Consider the following 25509-nt stretch of genomic DNA (forward strand, 5'->3'; position numbering starts at 1 on the left):
TTTGTGTGACATAGAGAGAGAGAGAGAGAGAGAGAGAAAGAGAGAGAGAGAGAGAGAGAGAGAGAGAGAGAACAGATAGATAGATAGCAGACAGACAAATAGACAGATGTATACACAGGTTAGTATACATCCATAACTTCCTAGCTCTGTATACCAAGAAAGCATGGAAGCAATGGCACCCCTGCAGCAGTAAGCACAGCTAACATCCAGAACTGGGTTTCTAAATGTCATTCCCTCATCAAAGGAACCAGGGCTCCCTGGAGACACAATCGATCCCAGGACTGAAAGGGGGAAAATATAAGATAAGCCTGGAGTATCTTGTGGTGCCAGAAAATTAGGAACTATTAAAAACAAAAAAAAAGGGATGTGTCAAAAAGACACATGAGCTAAGCTGAAAGAGCCCTCAATGACAAAATTAGAAACAATTTGCGCAACAAAATAAAAATCGTATTGGATTTTAATCCAAAGAATAAAGACATATTTATGAGTCTACACTAATATAAATAAATGATTGAATAAATAAATGATTGAATAAATAAATGTGGAGATGGGACAACTCTTCCTTAGAGGGGAATCCCAGTCAATAAATGTACAAGAAATGGGAGAGATAGAAAAGTACCATTAGAACACTGTAACAGTAGCTGCTGCAGGTAAGACCCATTGATAAACACTAGCATTCATGTGTGAAAGAAGAAACAGAATATTTTGCATCGCCCTCAAAGGAACTTCCCTCAAATTTTTACTAATTACAAAGAAAAAAATGTAACTTGTAATAGAGAAACCTGGCAAATACCACCTAAACCAAGGGCTCATGGTTAACTTTGCCAGTAATAAGACATATCAATATCTTGTTCTCGTGATATGACGCTCTAAGAAGGGCACCTCTGTGCAATTCTTCCTCCAGAATCCATACCTTCAGTGTGATCATGGAAAAACGTCAGACAAAATTGAGAGAGAGGCTACAAAGTACCTGATCAGCACATCCAAAGTGTTGAGGTTGTGAGAGACTAGGTAAGGCAGGAATTGTCACAAATCTGAAAGGACTGAGGAGACAACTAAATGCAATCCAGGGGCTTGGATCAGATCCTGAAACAGAGAAAGGATTTTAGTGGAAAGACTGGTGAGATTTAAATAAAGTCTGTAGTCTTGTTTTTTTCTTTTCTTTTATTATTTATTTATTTATTGCTTATTTTGAGTTCATGTAAATAATTTAATCAAAATGGTTTTGGAAAATGTGACAGAGACCTCAAAGCAACACTTTATTTGTAATCTTCAAAAATGATGTATTTGTGCCCATCAATGATAGACTGGGTACAGAAAATGTGACATATATATACCAAGGAATACTATGCAGCCATAAAAAGGAATGAGATCATGTCTTTGCAGGGACATGGATGGAACTGGAAGCCATCATTCTCAGCAAACTAACACAGGAACAGAAAACCAAACATGGCATGTTCCTACTTATAAGCGGGAGCTGCACAAAGAGAACCACATGGACACAGGGAGGGGAACAATACACACTGGGGCCTGTCAGGGAATGGGGTCAGGGGAGGGAGAGCATCAGGATAAATAGCTAATGTGTGCTGGACTTAATACCTAAGTGATGGGTCGACAGGTGCAGCAAATCACCACGACACGTTTACCTATGTAACAAACCAGGACATCCTGTACCTGGATCCCGGAACTTTTCAATGAATTTTTTTTTTAAGATGATGTATTTGTGTGACTAAATGCAGCAACTGAAAACTGTGAGTTGACATGAAGAAAATGGGGCAGCCTGTGGCTTTGTGTTGGGGCCCATGTGGTAGATGACATGAGGCTGCCCTGGGAGGAAAGGGACAGGGCCTGGGAGCTTCCTGAAGGTGGGCAGGAGGTAATCCATTTCTCTGTTGTAGTCATTTCAAGGCCGGTACCTTATTTTAACCCACAACAACCCTGTTGGTGGAGGGCGGGGGAGTGGTGGTATTTACAAGTAATTCCAATTTACAGGTAAGGAAACTGAGGCAGAGAGATTGATCCACAGTAGCTACAATTTGTCGAGTTCCTGCTCTAGGTAAATCTTTAAACACTACGTCATGGAGTTCTCACAAAACGAGGTAGGAACAATTCTTATTCCCATTTTAAAGATGAGGAACTGCAGCGTGAAGAGAGGAAGGGAACTAGCAGAGGCAGGTGCAGGAGTCGCACTGGATCCCAGGGTCGCCTACTCTCCTCCAGGGTCCGACCTCTCCTTGTGCCACCGGCCACACCCCCAACACCTGGGCCCAAACCCAGCAAGGCTCTCACCAAGGGCCTGGAATTGAAAAATAAATTACGTAAGCTCAGTCCACAGCCTCTAGACAACATTCCCTCGGAAGGAGAGAGTGAGGCAGAGACAGAAAAAGAGAAAGAGAGGAGATAGTGAGGAGAGAGAGGACTGGGGAGTGTCCAGAGAGAGAGGCGCAACCATCTTTGGGGGCAACTTTGACTAAGTGAACTCTAGATCTGTGTTTCCAGAAACAGGTCATTTCTGACAAAAGGACAGACTCAGATAAACAGCCTGCTCTGCTAGACTGAGTGAGCTATGGGAAACGGCGTTGCCGTTGCCATGGAAACCAGTCCTTTTCTCTCCACTGTTCAGCAGTGCTATTTTTTAAAGAGATGGTATTGTGTGCTGCTTGGAAAAATTATTGGGGATCAATTTCTTCTTCTTCCACATGACTCCCCATTTGGATTAGAGCACATTGCAGGAGTTGAGGGAAGATAAATTGACCAACAGCAGTTCTGACAGGTGGCCTTTCAATTTTCCAGAAAAAACATGTATCTCCCTAAATACCTTCTGATCCGATCGACTGCTGGGATGACTCCGGGCGCCATCACTGCTTCTCCCCAGTATGTAGCTATGGGCTGCTCTTTCATCTGGCCCCTCCTCTCCCCCAGCCTGGACTGTGAGCCCGGAGCACGGACTTGAATCTTTGCCTCTGGCACTGGCTTGGGGGAGGCACCCCAGCAGCCTTATGAGCAGAAGCCCTGGGCTTTCCCTCCCGAATTCTCCTGTCTCTCCTCCACCCTCTCAAATTCTTCCTGTCATAGTGCAACCCGTCCTTCAAGACCCAGTTCCAAGGCCAGGTTCTCCCAGAACCCAGGCTGACACCCACACAGACATGCCCTCCTGCCTCAGAATTTCTTGCCACATGCAGGCCCAGCCCAGTCACCTTCTCTGCACAACCTTCATCCTGTCTTATCTGGGGGACTATCTGGGGAGGTTCCAATGTTGGTGAATAGATTAAAAAGCATGCAAAATACACAAACAGAGCTTGATCTACAAACCAAGGTGCCGTTTTTAGGATCATTGCCTGGTTCCCCGGACCAGCAGGGCTCTGTAACACCCCATCCTGCAAAATTCAGAGATGTCCCTAACCAAACCCATTTGGGTTAAACTCTTCTAACTGATGCCACGCTCTTGGATACATTCATGGGAAGAGTTAGGCATCGTTGTCTATTCCGATAGAGGATAGCACTATATTCCGATAAGGATAGCACTTGGCCCCAGAGTCACTCCTAAAACAGAAATATCTGCATCCATCTCCTGGCCCTCTCTTTCTCCCTCGTTTCTACTCATTCACCCATAGCCTGTTCATTCCAGAGAAGTGACAGCTTTCTTACTTTTTGAGGCACTGGAGTGGCAAATCCACTTATGACAGAGTGTTTGTACATGTGTTCATTAAGCCTTTCACTGATTCTGTGTAATTGAAAGAAATGTTGGGTGTTTCTGTGCTGGCTATGTGGCTCAGCCAGGCTTTGTGGGTGGGATGCCAGCGCCGATCCCTGCACTCTCCCACTCGCCATCTCCCAAAGCCGGGCTGGAAACCAGAGGCTGTATGGGAGTGGGCAGGGTTGTCTGAGGCCCTGTGCTCCGCAGCCTGTGCAGCCCCAGCCGGGAGGTGCTGTGTCGTCTCCCTTCTCTCTCCCAACCACCGTGCATGTTCAGCCCCAACCCCTAGCACAGCAAGCTGCTTGGAGCCTCAGCTTCCAACTCTGCCCAAAGTCAATCCTGGTCTCTTCCTCAGATGGCCTGCCATCCACATTAGAGGAGATGTGTGAGCAAAAACTGTAACCTATAAAGCAAGATGCAAAGATGCATGGTCACTGCAGCATGGCACAGTGCTTAAGACCCCGGCACCAAAAAGGTGTGGGCTTCAATCACAGCTCTGCTGCTCACTGACTGCGTGACCTCGAGCAAGCTGCTTCGCCGCTCAGTTCCTCCAGTTCTTCGTCCCCAAACCGGGATGATGATGACGAAGCGGATGGCAGTGGTGTTGAAGGTGGGAGCACCTACTTCACAGAACTGGTAGGAGGGTTGTAGGAACTAAGACACATAAGGCATTTAGTACTCGGCATGGAGCACAGGGCATTTCGGTGTTGGCTTTTCTTCACAGTCACCATTGATACCGAGTTCCGGCTGAGAATCAGCTCATTCACTCTTAGAGCTGCAACTTCGCTTTCTGGAAAAGCACTACACAGTGTTGCTCAGGGTCTAACGTGGAACAGAAGTAGTGTGGGGGTGCAAAGCAGTCCCGCAAGCCCGGGTTTGGACCCCCACTGCTCTGCGACAGCCCTCGTACAGTCTCTTTTTCCCCTCTGAGCCTCCATGTCTTCATCTGTCTAATGGGGTCAATGTCCCCTACCTGCCAAGGTCACGCTAAGCCCGAAATGAGCAATTTAAAAAGGGATCCTCCACATCTTCCTCCTCAGTTGTGGCTAACCACCAGTTGCATTAAGTCAAGGGCATCACTACACCTTTAGTTTCATATCTGACTCCATCGCCAGACTTCAGGGCAGTGATTTTGTGTCATCCGTTGCTGTATTTCCATTCCCCATGCCCAGCACAGCCTGGCCCTAGAAGCTGCCCAGTAGGCATCCACTGCATGAAGGACATTGAGCTGGCAGATAAGCAGCCGGGTACACCTCTCGGTCCTTCCTTAGGACCACAACACCATCTTAGGCCCCAGTGACCTGAGGATGGACATTGCCCTACAGTCCAATTCTAGCCCCAGCCCAATAGGACACTGTAGGGCTCACCCTGCCCTCTGGGACCCCCACCCCCAGCATCTTCCCCATCAGGCTCACTGAGCAGTAGATAAAAGAACGTTGCAAAGGAAGGTCAAGACTCTCAGACACATCTATCTTTATTTGTTTCCTGTCAGAAAATTTCAAGAATTACACCAAAAAATACTTCAGCCTCTGCTGCCTACTGACAAAAATACACCACAAAATTATAAAGCGTTCAGCGGTTTTGCTAGGGACAATTTGTTATTCCGCTTTGGATGACAAATGAATTTACAGGTGACTCAGGGTGATGGGAGGTTGGGGGAGAAGGGAGGAAAAATCAGATGAGAGCGTTTGGCAGGATAGTTTGAGCTATGCTAGTCCTAGTACCCAGCTGTTGCATATGATGATTTCAGCAACACAGCAAGCCACAAAAAAATACCCTTTACATGACCTGTCGGAGACTCGTGAGGAAGCGGTACCACATCTCAAATAACCAACTCTCCCAGCCGGTTCTGGCCCTGTGGGTCCTGGAGCTGACACCCTGCAGAACTGGCCTCCCTGAAACGTTTATGAGAGGCAGGGGAATGCCTGATACGGTTCCAGGGAACTGGGAGGCCTGGTCAAGGCTGGAGGCTGCCTCCTTGTCAGGAGCTTCTAGAACTCAGTTGGGGAGTTTGGACAAATGTCCCCTTATAACACAATGAAGTGGGCAAAAGACAGTCCCATTTTTCAGCTTCCTTTAGAAATGATTTGGCATTGTGGCGGCCCTGATCTTCAGATCTCTTCCTGGCTGTCACCTAAGGCTCCTGGTTGGAATCCCATTGTTGTTGCTATTTTTAGCAGCACTTTGGGAAACAACAAACAAACAAGAACTGAAAAGTCGGTGCCTGTGCTTATCGCTGGTGGCCTAGTGTCACATGCCTGTCCCGTGCCTTCCTTCTTGCAGCCGCACCTTCCTTCCCTCCCTCTCTCCCCGCTGCTGTCTCATCAACATGGGCAGTATCCAGGTGTGGATCTAGAAAATGCAAGCAAAAGACAAAGAAACTCTGCCCACTCCTCAGCATTTGCTGATGCAGAACCCACCGCCGCAGGGTGAACATTCAGAGCCCAGGTCATGTGGGTCTGCCCAGGTCCTAGTATGGAGGCCAGAAAGTTTGTGCTCATCTTGCAAAATGCACCAGAGGACAGTACATTTCACTATGGGTTATGTGCATTCTGGGCTTAGTAATGCCAAAATCAGTTCTTCTCTCCAGCTTGGCCATTCCTCATTTCCTGCGTTCCTACCCTGCACACAGGCTAACCGAATAGTCCCAGTCTGTGTCACTCACATATTCTGCACCCCTGAACCCCCCACTGAAGCTACGTTTTCTTATCTAAGAAGCCCACAGAGTCTGTGCTCTTCACTGCCCTTCAACGTCTTCCGATGGAGCCAGTTTAATGCTTTTTGTTCATGTTCTTTGTTTCTTTCCTTTTCTGCTGTTACATTTTCCTAACAAAGAATAAGCAGTGGCTTTAAAAATATCTTACATGGGAACAATCAACACGAAACATGCCTTTGTACATGAGCCTGACTCGGGGACGAATCAACAATACCAAGGAACGAAAAGAAATATCGGTTCAGACAACTCCAGCACACACCGTGTTTTCGGTGCGCTCCTCCCCCCACCCTGCCCTGCCCCGCCCCCGCCCCCATATCCCAGGAGTACAGTGTTGTCTTGTAACTGGAGCTTGGCTTAGCCAATGGGGGTCCGCCTCTCCACCCCGACCCCCATTCTGGCTGGGGCAGGCCTCTAGTGGCCCTGGGTCTTGGGCGGCTTGGGCTCATGGATGACAGCGGCTGCCGACAGCCACGGCCCGATGGCCCGGGCAGTGCTCTGCTTGGCCACACTGTAGTGGCTGATGACTGTGTAGAAGCGGCTTCTGGAACTGGGGTCCTGGGAGGAGTAGTACGCATCCAGGGAGGCTGGGATACAGCGTTTGTGCTGAGGAAGAAAGAGACAGAGGCGGGGGTCATTCAGCAAACTGCTTCCAGCCTGCCTAGCAACACAGCCACCCTGACTAGGGCGCAGCTGCACTGGGCTGTGGCCAGAGGGCAGGTGACAGCTCCCGACCTGGCCTGGCATGCAGCAGCCTTCCCAACACCAGCGCCAGCACAAACACCAAAGCTCCACTTAGAAGAAGCCAGACCACCCGAACCTGATACTGACACTGATTCAAGGCCAGCCTTCTCTGCGCACTGACTGTCCGGCTCTAGTGGATGCTCCAGGAAACCCCACAGACTCCCTCTAGCTGGCTGATTCACCTATCCTCTGGTTGCCTCTCTGGGCTGTTGTTCATGGCCAATGACTATTTATTTCCTCCATTTTACACTTGCATCTCCTTTCTCTTATATCAAAAGTCTTGCCGGGTGCGGTGGCTCACGCCTGTAATTCCAGCACTTTGGGAGGCCGAGGTGGGCACATCACGAGGTCAGGAGTTCAAGACCAGCCTGACCAACAGAGTGAAACCCCACCACTACTAAAAATACAAAAATTAGCTGGGCATGGTGGCGCATGCCTACAATCCCAGCTACTCAGGAGGCTGAGGCAGGAGAATCACTTGAACCCAGGAGGCAGAGGTTGCAGTGAGCTGAGATGGTGCCACTGCACTCTAGCCTGGGTGACAAAGCGAAATTCCATCTCAAAAAAAATAAAAATTAAAATTAAAATTTAAAAAAGTCTTGGTTCCTAACAACATTCATGTAATGATGTATTTGCATTATCCTACAATAAATATAGAACAGTCACAAAACAGCACTAATATTACTACTATGAGGTAATGAACCTGGGGACTACTGGACAAACTTGGAGGTTTCCCTGCAGCTCCATGTGTCCTTAGAATACACTCCACCAAGGGTGGGAGGTGAACATGCTGTCATCTACAACCGGTTGAAATATTTATTTTCTTTGCACGTTTATGTCCTTAACTTGATATAGAGCTAGGTTCTTTAAACAACGAACCTCTTGCTTTTTCTCATTTATTTATTTTTAAATATGTCAAACATTTACATATTTCAAGGACAAATATTTAAGAAGATAGATCCGAAGAAGCCTTGTGTCCATCCCTTCCTCCTGATGAACCATTTTTATTAATTTTTAAAATTTATCCTTCCTGAATTTCTTTCCAAAACAATAAGCAAGTAGCGCTCACCTCCCCTTTGCCCACACACAGGCAGGACCTTCCTTCCATCATTCATCCTTACTGTCTTAAAGAGCGTTCTCTGTCCATGTATGTAGGCCTTCCTTCCTTATTTTCCCAGTTGTAGTGACGTTTGCTGTGTGGATGTGTCACATTTTATTCAACTGTCCCCTACTATTCCCATTGTTTTGAGTCTTCCCGAACCTCAGCTTCTTTTTTTTTGAGACAGAGTCTTGCTCTGTCCCCCAGGCTGGAGTGCAATGGCATGACCTCAACTTACCGCAACCTCTACCTCCCGGGTTAAAGCGATTCTCCCACCTCAGCCTCCCAAGTAGCTGGGATTACAGGCATGTGCCACCACGCCTGGCTAATTTTGTATTTTTAGTAGAGATGGGGTTTCTCCATGTTGGTCAGGATGCTCTCAGAACCTCAGTTTCTGACCACTTGGAGTGTAGTCTAGGAAGCCAGATCTGAACCCCCTCCATGGAAGTTTAGGAGGTCAGATTACACCCCTGGTGGAGTGTATTCTAAGGACACGTGGAGCTGCAGAGAAACCTCCAAGTTCATTCAGGAGTCTCCCGGTTCATTACCTCTTAGTAGTAATATTGGTGCTATTTTGTGACTGTTCTATATATATTGTAGGATAAGGCAAATACATCATTACATGAACGTTGTTAGGAGCCAAGACTTTTGATATAAGAGAAAAGAGATGTAAGTATATAATGGAGGAAATAAACAGTCATTGGCTGTGAGCAATGGCCCAGAGAGGCAACCAGGTGATAGGTGAGTCAACCAGCTAGAGGCGGTCAGATTGGAGTGTAATCCAGGCAGTGCAGAACCGAAGGATACACATTTTCAGGCTGGCACACTTCCTATTTGATCTCCCCACATCAAAACATAATTACTGTGATGTCTTGGAAAACCCTCTTAACTAAACACTCTCTACGTTTAATTCCTCATGTGTGAAATGGGAGTCAAAGAAACCGTATTTCTCAGAATGGTTGTACAGCCCAATTGAGATAATGTTTAAGGAAACATCCAGCAAAGGTTCTGATGTATTAGAGATACTCAGCAAATGGTAATTATAAATATTAATAGCATCAGCTGTGTTCGCTCTGAAACAGACTCTGTCTTTACTGCAACTAACATTTGTTGAGAGCGCATTATCTAATAGGCCCTTTGTTAACTGATTTTACTTAAATTCTCTCCTTAAGGTCTCCCAAAAATCCTGGGAGCAGGCATTATCAGCCCTCATTTTTCAGGGGAGAAAATGAGGTTCAGAGGGGCAAGGAGACTCCCGGAGGTCATGCAGCAGGTTCCGTTCTCTCAAAGGAGTTTAATCAGAGTGTGGGTCAAGGGGAGACTTGGAGACAGAGCTTCAAAGAACCTCAGAGGCACCAGCCCTGCCTTCACGCCTCTGGAGGGCCACTGCAAGGGTAAGCAAACAGCCATTGAGCCAAGAAGGCCCACACCAAGCCGAGCTTTTCCAAAATGGAACAGTCCATGTCAAGAGGTAGTAAGCTGCTTCCCTCATTGCTGATGTGCCGTAGAAGCTGGACCATCTCCTGACCCTGGAGAGCACCCTCTTGGGGGAGGAACTCTACTGCCTACTGGAGACTGAGTCCCTCAGGAAAACTTGGAAACTCCTTGCCAAACATATATTCCATTTTAAACAGTCAGTAGGGAGGTTGTCATACTCAGAATTTGGACACCAGTGAAGAGAAGACATTGATTAACTCTCTTACTGAACTTGAAAGTGACCTGGGGCTACCCAACCACCTCTTACCTTATAGACGAATCCCTCTGGGCAGCTGTGGTCATAGGTGAAGGCTTTGTAAACCACCAGGAACACGATGCACGCAAGGAAAGCTAGGGCCAGGCTGACAAGGATGGTGACCTGGAGGAACACAAAATTGAGAGTCATCCAGCCTCAGTCTGCCCACCTTCAGTATCTGCATGCAGCCTTCAGAGCCTAGGACTGGCAGGCAGCATGGTGTGCTAGAAAGGGGGACAGGTCCAAGGAACTCGCTCTGTCTTGGCTTTGTTAGTAACTTGCAGTCTTAGGCAAATCACCTGTGCTCTTTGGGCCTGTTTACCCCTTCTTCAGGATAATCTCTGAAGCTCCGGTTTTGTTTTGTTTTGCTTTGTTTTGTTTGTTTGTTTGTTTGTTGTTGTGAGATGGAGTCTCACTCTGTCACCCAGGCTGGAGAGCTGGAGTGCAATGGCGCCATCTCAGCTCACTGCAACCTTCGCCTCCCGGGTTCAAGCGCTTCTCTCTGCCTCAGGCTTCCAAGTAACTGGGATAACAGGCACCCACCAACACACCCGGCTAATTTTTATATTTTTTAGTAGAGACAGGGTTTCACCATGTTGGCCAGGCTGGTCTTGAACTCCTGATCTCAGGTGATCCGCCTGCCTCGGCCTCCCAAAGTGTGGGATTACAGGCATGAACCACTGTGCCCAACCGCTCCTTTCTGATTTAACATGTGATTTCCCCCTCATTTTACTTTTCCTGATAACTATGTGGGACATAGGGGGGTTGATCAACAAGCCATCACTTTCGGTGCTTCCTGCTTTCCATCCCTACCCCATGCCACCACTGGTGCATTCCAACCTTGGACATCAACTGCTTCTTTCACCTGTACTTGGACATCTAACACACTTTCAACACATTCCCAAACCAAATTCCCGCTCTCTTCCCAACCCAAACCTGCTCCACCTGCATTCTTCTTCATCTCAGAATATGTCAATTTCACATTTGCAGCCACTCAGGCCAAATATCCTGAAGTCATCCTTGACTCCCTTTTTCTCACACACCACATCCAATCTACCAGAAGAAACTATCATTTCTGCCTTCAAAGACACCCATAACCTGACCACTTCTTACCACCTCAATCACGTCCAACCGGGTGGAAGCGATCATCATCTCATCTGCGGCATCTAACAGCCTTCTAACTAGCGATGACTTCCCTGTCCTCGAGGGTGCATTCAGCACACAGCAACCAGAGAGAGCCTTAAAAAATCTAAAACAAAGCAGGGGCCAGGTACAGTGGCTCACAACTGTAATCTCAGCACTTTGGGAGGCCGAGGTGGGAAGATCACTTGAGGTCAGGAGTTCGTGACCAGCTTGCCCAACACGGCGAAACCCCATCTCTACTAAAAATACAAAAAAAAAAAAAAAAAGCCAGGGGTGATGGCAGGCACCTGTGATCCCAGCTACTGGGGAGGCTGAGGCAGGAGAATTGCTTGAACCTGGAAGGTGGAGGCTGTAGTGAGCTGAGATGGCGCCACTGTACTCCAGCCTGGGCGACAGAGTGAGACTCCATCTAAATAAATAAATAAATAAAAGCATGGCCCTTTTCTGCTCGAAAGCATGCAGTGGTCTCCAGCTCATTCAGAGCATAAACCCAGTCCCTACCCACTATCTGAAAGCAACCTTTAAAAAAATAATACAACACCAAACTAAGCGGGGGCACCATCAGGATTCATCTGAAACCAGTCACTGGTTAATGTCAGAGGTACCTCTAGGCTTGCACTGACCCCATCCCACCACCTATGGACACGGGGGCAGGGATGCCCCCACAACGCTGCGGCATCTAATATTACAAGCAGAATTTGTGTGTGTGTTATTTTTTAAAGCCAGTGTCCCTTTCATTCAGTTGGCCCAGAAATATGGCAGGATTCTTCTCACGGAAGAAAGGTTCTTTTTGATTCAGGAAAAGAATAAAAATAACTCTGGGAGTGTCCATGCCATGTCTTTTCCACCCCAGGGCATGTTTATAAGGAAAGAAGGAGACAGGAGTCTACCTTGCTCCAAAAATATGAAGTTGTTTGTTGGCAGTTTTAAATACTGGACAGGAGGAATTTGAAAAGGAAAAGAGGAAGATGGACGTGAGGAGGATTCTGTCCAAATCTCATGGGCAGACACCGTCCATGAGCAATTCCTAATGAGTGTGTATATGAAGTTTTAGGAGAGAGTACTGTTTTTAAGCTACGGTTGACACAATGTACTGTCCATTCTCTCCATTACCCCAAGCCAGCAGTTGAAGGTCGTTGCATGCTTATCAGCCTCCTGCCTTGGATTGCAGTGATAACAGTATAGGGCGAGATGGTGCAGAGATCAGTCCAGTTACCACACAGGCAAGAGGTGGAGCCGAGATGGAGAAATTAAGAGAAGTTGGACTTAAAGCAAGAGATACCCTGAAGACACACACGCACCCTAGGAACCTCCTATTTGAATAGTACAGGAAAGGGGGCCACCCAAAACCACGACCCACAAACGCTGAGGACCCAGGAACACATGATCAAGTCTACATGGAGTAGAGCTATAAAAAAATTTTAAATGCCCAGATTTCCCAATAGCCAAAAGGTAGAAACAGCCCAAATTTCCATCCGCTGATGAATGAATAAACAAATTGTGGTCTATCCATGCAGCGGAATGTTATTCAGCCATGAAAGGGAAGGAAGGACCAGCTGCAGATGCAGACGGCCCTTCCAAACGTGATGCTGAGCCAAAGAACCCAGATGCCAATGGCCACATGTCATGTGATTCCATCTGATGAGCTACCCAGAACGGGGAAATGCACAGAAGCAGGTGCAGACTGGAGCCTGCTAGGACTAGGGGGTCTGGGGGGATGGGGAATGACTGATAAGGGGTATAGGGTTTCCTTTTGGGGTAATGAAAACGTTTTGAAACTAGACAGAGGTGATGGTTGCACAACATTATGAATGCACTAAATGCCACTGCACTGCTCACTTTAAAGTCGTTACATTTATGTTACATGAGTTTTCTCTTAGTTTTTTAAGATAAATGCCCAGAGTTTAGGCAGCAGCCTGGCACCTGCAGCTCTGCCCTGGGGACAGGGAGCCAATTTCCTAAGTGGTGACCCTTTCTGTTAAAGGGACATTAAAATCCTGCTGGCATCCCATCCCCTCAAAGAGAACACACCTGGGCCCAGCCAAGAGAGTTGCCTATAGCCGCAGGCTCGTCCACGGACTACAGTGCAGCTGCAGAGCTCGTGTGTGCGCGGGAGGGAGTTCAGAGCCTCAGCCCCAGCCTGCCATTGCCTCCAGCCTGACGATGCAGGGTCTGAGGGAGCTGCTGGAAAGGTTCCCATCCCAATGACCATGTGCAACCCCAAATCTTGCCTAGGCAGAGTCCCAGGCCTCTTGGGAGACTCAGGAGCCGGGCAAGACCTCCCAACACAGGTATGGACATGCCCAGCCAGGGCTGGATGCGGCCCCTGGTCAGCAGCGGGTTAGTAAAGGGGCACTAGGAGCTGGTGCAGGACCCAGCAAGCCCGCCTGTGGGACAGGTTCCCTTTACAGGGTGGGCTGCTCCACTGCTAACGCCCCCTGAGTTAAGAAATCCCAAATAGGAACTGCAGGGGCTGATTCACCAAAGCGCCACCAGGGCTAGAGAGCCCGAGCACAGAGCAGGCCTCCAGCAAATGCTTCTGGAAAAAGACAAGGGAGGGAGGGAGGTCCCTGTGAGGTAGTGGTTTCAAACCCTGCTTCACATTAGAAGCAGCTGAGGAGCTCAGAAATGCTGATGCCTAGGTTGTCACCACCCCCATGGGTTCTGATTCCATGGGTCCAGGACAAGGCTCTCCAGGTAATTACCGTGTGTAACCAGGAAGAGCAGCGCTGCTCTAGTAGGACTACCTGTGAGTGGTTCTCAAGCAGCTGCACATGTTAGAATCCCCTGGGATTCAAACGTTTCAAATGATCCTGGTGCTCTAGCCCCACCTCAAACCAATTACGCCAGAATCTCTGGGGGTGCAGTCCAGGCCTCGGCATGTTTTGAGGCCCCCAGGTGGTCCCCACATGCAAGCAGTCCTGTGTGCTGACACTTGCCGGGTGTCCTCCGTGACTATCAGAGTCAAGGGCCTAATGCTGACTGGTTGCCACGGGTACAGCCCAGCCCGTGGGATTCACTTCCGCCAGCCCGCACCACATGTTCCACGACCCCAGAATTAGGCTGAATGGAGGCTGTTTTAGCTGAAGGAGAGTTTGCCTCCCTGTCCTGAATTTTCGTAACTTCTGCAACTAAAGGCCAATCATTCCCTAAGAGTCTGGTGAGGTCACACAGCACGTTGTGGTGAATCAGGCACAGGCTGTCTCTTGGGGCCTCACAGTCTATAGGGGGAGGGAGAGATAGACTGATGGGCGCAGACACTTGCAACACCGAGGCGACACCATGACAGGCCATCAGCACAGGGGGCTGCTGGACCTAACCAACCTGGGGGTGGGGGCATCAGGGATGTCCTCCTGGGGGATGTGACATCAGAAGTGACTTCATGGAAGAACATTAGGATCGGGGGGAAGAAGGCTCTGAGCAGAGGAAATGGCATCAGCCATGGACAGAACACGGAAAGCACATGGGCTGTTCTGGAAGCATCATAGGCCTTGGCATGACTGGCCCAAGGGTGTGAGTGATGGGGAAGCCTGGGGGCCTGGGCAGAGGGCAAAGAACAGATTACACTTGGGCTTGATCTTAAGGACAACAGAGAGCCAGTGACGGTTCTAAGCAGGGAAGTGACAGGGTCAGAATTGTTTTGGAGTAATGTCTCTGGGGCAACAGAAGGCCTGTTTGCAGGGGGATGGCTGAAGGCAAGGAGGCCAGTGGGAAGGCTGATGTAGTAGGGCGTGTCTCAGGTGCTGAGGCCAGACAGGGCAGTGAGGTGGAGTCAATGGCCTAAGATGTCGTAGGAGGTGAGCACAGCACTGCGAGACCAGAGGAGGCAGGGTCGGCTCAGGCCGGCGAGTTTCACAGGTGAGCTTTCTGGATTCTGGATGACGGAGTTGCCAATGATTGCTGGGGTGGGGCAGGAGCTGGGGAGTCCTCATTTGGTTCCAGGGCGAGATTTCCTACAGGCAGGTTTCAGTTCTGCGAGGCATCCCACTGCCCCCGGCCTCCCTTTCTGGTGGATTTGTGAAATTCAGGGGCCCCACGTGCCTGATCCCTGCAACAAAGCTCCCGCCATGCCGGGCGAGCCGAAGAGGGCTGGGGAGAGAAACTCCCACTTCCCCACAAAGCACCTCAACATGAAAGCCGGACTCCACATCAATATTTATTGACTCGGTTTGTATAACCTCCATCCTCAGAGACGTTCTAAAGCCCTTGGTTTCAGCTCTTGAATGTAACAACCTGAGCCTCGCAATAAACAGCTCGCTAGTTCTCCTGCGCTAGATTGGAGGGTTTCATTAGAGGCACAATCCTCACCACGGAACACACTCTTTCTGCACCCATCTCCCCTCATCCACTCACTCAGCCACTCGTCATCCGCCCTCATCCACTCACTCAGCCACTCGTCGTCCGTTCAGTGCGAGTCTATTAAAGGGCCTACTGTGAGCCAGATGCTGTGCACAGTCATGGCCTCAAGGAGTTCACAAGGGGGAGAGTCAGACATTCAATGAGCAAATCACCAAAGAAATAACCACAAACCAAGCACTGAATGTGGTCTGAACAGAGCACACGAAGGTTGCTCTTTGATGGGGTGGTCCTGGAAGCGAGAGGGGACTGGGCTCCAGGCAACCCCAGGCCAGAGCATTCCAGGCTGTCCAGAGATCCTACAAGGAACAGGAGCTCGAGGTTCCAGAGGGCCTGGAAGGAGCAGTCTGGTTGTGACAGAGGGGACAAGGAGGAGAGAGCACTGAGGTGAGGCTGGAAGGAAGGCAGGGGTCAGCCCTGTAGGGCTCTGGAGGCCAGTATCACCCTTGTCCTGCCCAAGACAGTAGCTCCCCACAGAGGCAGCCCTGGTGCTGTCGGGGTAACACCTCCGCTCAGCCTGCACCCCCTCAGCCACCCTCCAGTCTCATGTACCTCTCCCCACTGGCTCACACTGTCCCCTCCAGCCCCGGCACCCTGAGAGTTCCTGCAGTTGCTTCTCTGGGCCTTGGGCCAGGCCTGGAGCCCCCATGTGCCCTTCCTCAGCAAGGAGAACATCTCCTCAGCATTCAGCTCCAGCCCTGAACCCCAATCTGTCCCTGCTCTGTAGCTGGGGCCTGCTTCAGCTCCTCCTCCACAGGAGCACACTGTATCCCCATCACCCCTCACGCCTCCCAGCCACCTTCCACTGGGAAGGCCTCGGGCAGCAAGCGAGTCACACCCTTTTCTCTGTGCCCAGCACAGTGACTCATACAAAGTGGGGATCAGACACATTTCCTGACCTGCAGAGTTGAGTTGAATTAAGACCAGAGAGACAGAGAGAGAGACAGACACACAGACATACACACACAGACACACACAGAGAGACACACACTGAGAGAGAAAGGTACACACAAAGATACACAGACACACACACAGAAACAGACACAGACACACAGACACAGAGACACACACACACAGAGACAAACACACACAAAGAGACACAGTTACACACAGAGAGACACACAGAGACACACACACACACACAGAGAAACACACACACAGAAACACACACACACACAGAGAAACACACACACAGAGACACACAGAGACAGACACAGAGACACACACACAGTTACACACACAGTTACACACACACAGTTACACACACAGAGACACACACACAGTTACACACACAGAGACACACACACAGTTACACACACAGAGACACACACACAGTTACACACACAGAGACACACACACAGTTACACACACACAGACACACACACAGTTACACACAGAGACACACACACAGTTACACACACAGACACACACAGTTACACACACAGAGACACACACACAGTTACACACACAGACACACACAGTTACACACAGAGACACACACACAGTTACACACAGAGACACACACACAGTTACACACACAGAGACACACACACAGTTACACACAGAGACACACACAGTTACACACAGAGACACACACACAGTTACACACAGAGACACACACACAGTTACACACACACAGTTACACACAGAGACACACACACAGTTACACACACACAGTTACACACACAGACACACACACAGTTACACACACAGAGACACACACACAGTTACACACAGAGACACACACACAGTTACACACACAGAGACACACACACAGTTACACACACACAGTTACACACACACAGTTACACACACAGAGACACACACACAGTTACACACAGAGACACACACACAGTTACACACACAGAGACACACACAGAGTTACACACAGAGACACACACACAGTTACACACACAGAGACACACACACAGTTACACACACACAGTTACACACACACAGTTACACACACAGAGACACACACACAGTTACACACACACAGTTACACACACACAGTTACACACACAGAGACACACACACAGTTACACACAGAGACACACACACAGTTACACACAGAGACACACACAGTTACATACAGAGACACACACACAGTTACACACAGAGACACACACACAGTTACACACAGAGACACACACAGTTACATACAGAGACACACACACAGTTACACACAGAGACACACACACAGTTACACAGAGACACACACACAGTTACACACACACAGTTACACACACACAGTTACACACACAGAGACACACACACAGTTACACACACACAGTTACACACACACAGTTACACACAGAGACACACACACAGTTACACACAGAGACACACACAGTTACATACAGAGACACACACACAGTTACACACAGAGACACACACACAGTTACACACAGAGACACACACAGTTACATACAGAGACACACACACAGTTACACACAGAGACACACACACAGTTACACACAGAGACACAGTTACACACAGAGACACACACACAGAGACACACACAGAGACACACACACAGTTACACACAGAGACACACACACAGTTACACACACAGAGACACACACACAGTTACACACACAGACACACACACAGTTACACACAGAGACACACACACTGAGAAAGACACACACACACAGACATACATCCATACACACACACAGCCTCCCCCCAGACATCCACGAGCAGACAGCCATGCAGCCCAGCCCAAACCATGCCGTGTGCAGATGGAGTGGTACACGGAAGCACCTGTGTGTCTCCCGTTGTCTTCCCTCTCCTCAACCCCGCCACCTGACACGTGCCCAACAAAAGCACCTTAACCTTGAGGAGAATCAGGGTTTGGGTTGGCACCCACGAAGACGCACCCACGATTCCTCTTCAGGCTTGGAGATCCAAGAGAGAAGAGAGGAAGAACTCAAAATAGAGCACGGAGTTGGCGACTCCGGCAAAGATGTGCCGGGACTACAGTCACAGCGACCGTTGCCCCATGACCCTCCCTCCGTCTAATCCCAGTGGCAGGAGTTGTAATCATAATAACAGAGGCTAAGAGTTATTGGGGACACAGTGTATGCTATCATCACAATCACATGAAGTAGAATTATTGTCCCCATTTTGCTGATGGAGAAAGTGAGGCTCTGAGAGGTGAAGTGACTTGCCCAAGGTTCCCCAGTTGGTAAGAGGTAAGTCCAGAAAAGGCACCAAGGTGTCTCATGGGCACCTTGACTTCACCATGCCCACGACCAGCCTCAGCTGTGGCAGGAGGCAGCACTGCCCACCGCGTCTGGGGCCTGACTCTGCAGCGACCCCTGCCTCCACCTCTCCCCCAGAGCCGTGCCCAGTCAGACACCAGCTCTGCCAGCTTCTGCCTCTGACATAGCTTATTTATCTCCCCTGCCCCCGTATTCATCATAAGCCCCCTGGCCAGACCACCGTCACCTCTCCCCTGGGTGCAGCAGCCTCCATGCTGCTCCTTGGCCTCCAGCCTCTAGGACTAGACTCTCCAACAAGCCAACTTGGTCACATTGCCTCCCTGATGAATGAGTTGCCACACCTACAGGATGAGGGTTCATCTCCTTGGCAGAGCAGAAAAGGCCCTTCTGGATTTAACCTCCACTCCCCTTTCAGCCCCAACCCTGGCCCTCCAAGCTCCAGGCACCCCAGTGTTCCCCACCCCCATCATCTTGCAGCTGCTGGTCTCTGCCTAGAATGCCAGTTCCCACTCCCCAACCTGTCAAGTCCCTGCTCACCCTAGACGCAGCTCAACTATCTCCTCCCCAAAGTCTTCCCCAAAAGTCCTCAGGCAATGTTGAGCCTACCCTGTCTGATCACGGCTCTTCAAGACACTTCTCCTAGGGCACTGTAATTAACCTCACCTGTCTGCTGCCCCTCTCGGGACACAGTCTGGGGTAATACTTCCCACTTCCATTTACTAGGCACCGATTGTGCCACGCACTGTTCTTGGCACTGTACATGGATTTGCTCTTGCAAACCTTATGACAGCCCTATGAAGTAGGTGCTATTGTATCTTCATTTTTCAGATGACAAGACTAAGGCACAGAGAGGTTGCATAATTTTCTCAAGGTCACACAGCTCATAAGTAATCCAGCCAGGCATCTAATTCTATGTAGCATGGCCTGGGCTCTTAGCCTATGCCATGCTCCTCACAGAGCTTGGGCTGAGATATTTTATTCACTAATTATTAACTGGGCACCAACAGTGTGTCAGAGATAACTGCACACATTGGGCATATAAAGAGGACAGGGCAGTCCCTGCTTGCATAAAGTCTACCTTTAATCTTTCCAGTGAGTTTCCTTTTCTGCCAAAGGAGAATCATAACAACATCAGACTCTCAGAGTACTGAGGGTTACATGGGATAATGCATGCGGGACCTGACAGAGGGTTGAGTGGTGGCCCCCGAAATATATGCCCACGTCCGAATCTCCAGAACCTGTCAACGTGATCTTATTTGGAAAAGGGGTCTTTGCAGATGTAATTAAGTTAAGAATCTTGAGATGAAATCATCCTGGATTATGCAGGTAGGCCCTGAATTCGAGCAGTGCCCTTATTAGAGACATGCAGAGGGAGACAGACCCACAGAGAGAAGAGAAGCCACATGAAACAGGAGGTGGGATTTGAGTGACGCATCCACAAGCCTGAGAACACCTGCGCTCACCACAAGCCAGAAGAGGCAAGGAGAGATTCTTTCCTGGAGACTTCGGAGGAAATGTCGCCCTGCCAACACCTCAGCTGTGGACGTCTGACATCCTGAACTGTGAGAGAACAAGTTTCTGTTGCATTCAGCCACACAGTTTATGGTCATTTGTTTCGGCAGCTCCAGGAAATGAATACAGTGTCCCCCGCCCCTCCGCAGTGCCTGGTATACGTGCTACAAACGTGGGCTCCTCTGTTCCCCCATATTGTCTGCCATGCTCCTCAGCATGGACTTCAAAAGCTCCAACCACTCAGGAAGACTGCCATATGAACTGCTCTTGCATATCTTTTCAGCCACTCTCCCCTTGGTGAACTCCTAGTCATGCTTCAAAACCCAATTCGCCATATCACCTCCTCTGATAAGCCTTCCTTTGCCTATTTGTGCTCTCACTACACTTTCTGCATCCCTCTACCACTTAGCACTCAGCCCACTGGATCACAATTGTTCATTGTGTGTGTCATGTGGACAGGGACCAAACCTTATTCCCAACTTCCAACTCATGACCGGGCATGGGATAGGGCAGAGGGTAATTCAGTCCCTAGCCCATACCTTATCCTCATTTTTGGTATAAAGCACTGGCTACCGTGAGTTTTCAGGACCCGTCTTAACTGTTCTATAGCTTGGCAGGGTGACTGAAGGGAAGAGAAGAATCCAGTTGGATGAAATCACTGCATACGGTCATCTGAAGTATAGTTTGTCTGATACTGGAAGAATTCTTAGTTGATCCTGAAGTGGCCTCTTTGTCTGCCTACTGTGCCCCTCAAAGATGAGAGGCTTCTCTCTGACAGCTGGGAGAGCTGGACCCTGCATTCTGGAAAATATTTAGGCAGTTCTCTGCGGTAACTATGGCCACATCGTGACAGGGGTCAATCTCACTTCTGCTTCTGATGAGCTGTGTGACCTTGGGTAAGATGCTTCATCTCGCTGAGCCCCTTTTTCTTCATCTGTTAAATGGGAACCAAAAAAATCAATCCCACCCCATAGGATTGCTGTGAAGATTAAATGAGATGTGCCTATAAATTGCCTGGCATTATTGGCCCAGCCTATGGGCTTACTTGATAATAACAGTCAATCACGTATTGGCTATTCAGTAATGAGCAAGGCATTTGGCAAGTGATTTTTATGTATGATCTCCTTTAAACCTCATGATAGCCCTGGAAGCTGAATTATTACCTGCATTTTACAGCTGTAGAAACTGAAGCACAGGGAAGTTTAGTAACTTGTCTGAGGTAACATGGTTACTGAAGGAGGACAGCCTGCTTAGAACTCTGGAGTACCTCATTCTAAAGCCCTCAACCCTAACCATACCTTAACTGGCATTGTGATACATATTTTCCTGTTCTGCAGCTACATTTGCTTATAATAGTGCAATGAAGCAGGAAACCATGCACAATGCGTACTGTAAACTTATTCTAGGAAGATATGTCACCACCCAGGTAGAAACCTCAGGAATTAGGAAGACAGTGGAGAAAACCAGAAACCCTTCCACTGTCAAGCCAGGATGCTGATCTAGGACCCTCATCATGTCAGGAAACATGAACTTCATTAACACTCAGGTACTGCCACATCTTGGCATCACAGTGCACAATAAACCAGTCTTTTTTATGAAGAATGCAAACCCTGGAAACCTCAAAGTAACAGAACCACTCACATCAGGGAAATTAAACTTTGTGGGGAAATAAAAACAGAGCGGCCAAACAGACATTTGCCTTCTGTATGTGGCAGCTGGAACCTCCAGAGACAGAATTGTTCCTGGCTGAGCCCCAAAGATCCTGACAATGGGGCTTGAGCAGAAAGTTCAAAGGGGTTGCAACCTCAGTAAATTCTGCCCAGATGACACCTGGGTTTTCCTAGCCCTTCCCCTAGTACCAGGTAGTGAATGAAGCAGAGCCTTCAAAGCCAGAAGGTCTAGACTGAAAGCCCAGCTCGCCACCTGCTCACCAGTGAACCTGGGAAAGTTGCTTACCCTTTGGAATCCTAGGCTTACTTCCCTGAAAGGTAGGTGACACTGATGGCTGCCTCACAATAGCTGTTGGATGGCAGGGTGTGGTAGTGCATAAAAGCCCTCAGGATAGGCCTAGCCTATCCTAATAGATGCTCAGCCTTTCCCGGGAATGCCTTTAGTTAGTTAGCATACGCGGAACGCACACATGCATTACAATACTTCATGCAGTTGCAACTCCATGGAGTAGCTGCTATCAATGCGCCCACGGTACAATGTTGTATCAGACATAGATGGAAAGACTTTACACATGTGAGGGGCAGGGTGAGGATTAGAACTCAGACCTGTCTTACTCAGAAGCCCAGCTGGCTAACCGTATGTTAGACTGCCTATAAACCTACAATGACATTACCGTTCATTTTATTAAAAATATATTTTTAATAAATGCACCATTATTATAAGAACAATATTGAAAATCCAAAAGGAAAAACACCTATCGTAATCCTGCCATCAATCCCCCACATGCTTTTACAGGCTTGCTTCCTGTTCCCATCGACATGGATCCCAGCTTAAATCTTGATTCCTTCTGTTCTGCTCCATTTTACACACTGTGGCCCCTCCAACTTTGTATAATCACATACAGCATCGTCACGTGCCGAGTCTGGGCCACCTCAGAATCAAGACAGGCCTTGACCTCACCACCTATACGATGGCTCTAAATCAGTACGCTAATGTACAAAAAACTGTGATGAGGTATAATCAAGATGACTAATGCAAAAGGAAAGAGTGCCACGTAAATGCTAAAGTGACAAATTAATGCTTCTTGTTGTCATTGTTGTTATTTTTATAATTATGCATCATTTATGAATTTGGTTCGGCTATCTCCTCAGCACGAAGCCATTGGGTATTACCCTGTGTTGCCTGGGTATTACACTGTATTACATCTGTGATCTGTCCTCCCCAACCGACAGCCCCTCAAGGGCAGGGCCATACCCTCTGTGTTTGAGCTTCCCCAGGGCCCGAGGGCCTCACCCTTTAAGGGTTTTGCTGATGATTCATATTAACGGGGCAGAAAAGCACCTTTGACACGGATCATTTCCTCTCTAACCCTTCCTGTCTCCCTGATCCTAACCATTCTCCCTGTAGGCCACCAAAGCTATCTTCTTCAACTACTCTTCTGAACACTGCATGCTGGGGCTGAAAGCCCTCCCCTGACTTCCCATCTCCTGGCACAGCAGGTCTATGACTTGACTAAGCATCAGAACCATCTAAGGAGACTGGTAAGATGCAGACTCCTGAGTACACATAGACTCTGATCTCCTTGTTTTGCCATAATACCTAGAAATCAGCATTTTCCACATAAATACAGGAGGTTTGAATGCAAGTAGCCTGGAGATTGTCATTGGAGTAAGACAATGTTCAAAATCCTTTGTCTGGCTTCTGAATACAGGAGGGCAAAAAACTCACATCCTTAAATTGTCAGCTACTCAGCGCTTGACAAGTATCATCTCACTAAGTCCTACACAGGATTCCATAAAGTAAGGACTGTTGATATTCCTGGTTTTCAGATGGCAAAACTGACTGGAGATGTTGGGTAAATTGTGGATTAAATAATGGATTATCCAGCCCATTAGTAGTGAAGCAAGACCTAGAAGTCAGGTTTGCCTGGATTCAAAACACGTATTATTTCCTTGGCACTGTGCCATTTCCATCATCTGGCCCCTGCTTTCCGGTCCCACTTCACCAGTTGTTCCTGCCCCAGACACACACACACACACACACACACACAGACACAACAGTCCTAGTTCCTGGAAGTTCTAGGCTGTCTGCTACTGGCATGCCTTCCACGGCCTCCCACTTAGACGGTGCTCCACACACACACCAGGAAGCCTTCCCAGACTTCCCCCGTGAGCAAGGTCCCCCCAGGTTCCCAAGGCCATCAGCTCCAGTTGCAGCCACACATCACATGTGCTATCACGTCCATGTGACACGTCAGCTGGCCCCAGCAGTCCATGAGTTCCTCAAGAGTAGGGCCTATGCCTCAGTGGCCGCCTACCCAGCTCTTGGCCTGGGCCTGCACAAAGGGCACACAGGTGAACTCGGAAGAACTCACATCTATTTGCTCCAGCCAACTCCAAGAGACAGGCCCCAGAGCAGAGCCAGACCCTCCCCCTCAGCCCAGAGGGCCATCCGTGCAGATCCCGGCTCCAGTCAGAGGCGCACAACTGTCTCGCTGCATCCCCGCCAACCCTCTGTCTAGACACAGCCTGCATTACCATCTCCATGGAGACATGAGCCCGGCAGCCCAAATAGCTTGTTCCATTAAGCTACTTCCATTCCTCAATCCCCTTTCTTGGCAGAAAAGTTGATGAAAAGAAAAAAAAAAAAAAAAAGAAGGGAAAGGAAGAAGAAAAGAAAGAATCAGATCAGCAAAGTTGGTTTGGAAAATTAAAAATCATCTCCAAATTTCAATGTGTGGCACTGCGAGGCATGCCAGTGGGGGCTTCCCTGCCAGATAAACTATTCCATGTCTCCCTGTAATTCTTGCAAGGATAAGAATAATGCCTGCTAATACCAGAGTCTAGCATACCCAGCATCTCCTCTGGACATAAGTCAGCCACGTTGGGGAAGACGGCACTTCTGCCCCTGTGCTCAATTTGCCACTTTGTCCATGAGGAGGAAGGAATCTCTACCTTGTCTTCTACCTCCCCACCCTGCTGCCCTAAGCAAATACACACAGACACACAGACCCCCTCTACCTAAGAGGAGTCTTGGAGGGCGTTTTTAGTTCACGTAGTCAGCCTGAGATTGGTACCCTTGGAAAGGTCTGCAGGCAAGACTGGCCCCTTGGCTGGTGTCTGGGAAGCTGGATTTTAAGAGTGTTCCCACCACCCCCAGAACTGATAGGAGTGGCTCACCCCGCCTCACCTGTACTTACAACATGGCTTATGTTGAACACCTGGAGTCTGAAACTTGGGTGGGTGTTGAGCGAAGAGTGCCCATGTGACCAGCCCCCAGTGAAAACCCTAGAGACAGTCTCTAACCAGCTTTCCTGGCGGACATTTCCCACGCGCCTCTGAAACTGCTGCGGGAGTGAAGCACATTCTCCATGATTCCACTGGGAGAGGATGATTGGAAGGTGCCTGGTTTCCCCTCAATGTTGCCTCATGCTCTTTTTTGTTCTTTTGCTGATTTTGCTGTGTATCCCTTTGCTGTAAGAGATGCATACAGCCATATGCTGAGCGCTGTGAGTCCTCCTGGTGAATCATTGGACATGGGGATGGTCTTGGGGAGATGCCCCCGTGCTCAATGTGAAGGCAGGAGAAGGCATTCCGTATCTTACTTTTCAGAGTT

General features: G+C 48.8%; 1 protein-coding gene across 1 annotated transcript in view; it reads right to left on the reverse strand.

The window, feature by feature from the left end:
* Positions 1–5153: 5153 nt before the first annotated feature.
* Positions 5154–25509, reverse strand: part of NSG2 (neuronal vesicle trafficking associated 2) — a 65232-nt gene continuing 44876 nt past the window's right edge. The window contains exons 4-5 of the mRNA XM_050793312.1: positions 9998–10108; positions 5154–7016 (exon numbers count right to left, since the gene is read on the reverse strand). Coding sequence (XP_050649269.1) covers positions 6825–7016; positions 9998–10108 — 303 coding nt within the window. The 3' untranslated portion in view covers positions 5154–6824. The remainder of the gene's footprint in view (positions 7017–9997; positions 10109–25509) is intronic.

Source organism: Macaca thibetana, chromosome 6 (genome assembly GCF_024542745.1).
Source record: "Macaca thibetana thibetana isolate TM-01 chromosome 6, ASM2454274v1, whole genome shotgun sequence".
Lineage (NCBI taxonomy): Eukaryota > Metazoa > Chordata > Mammalia > Primates > Cercopithecidae > Macaca > Macaca thibetana.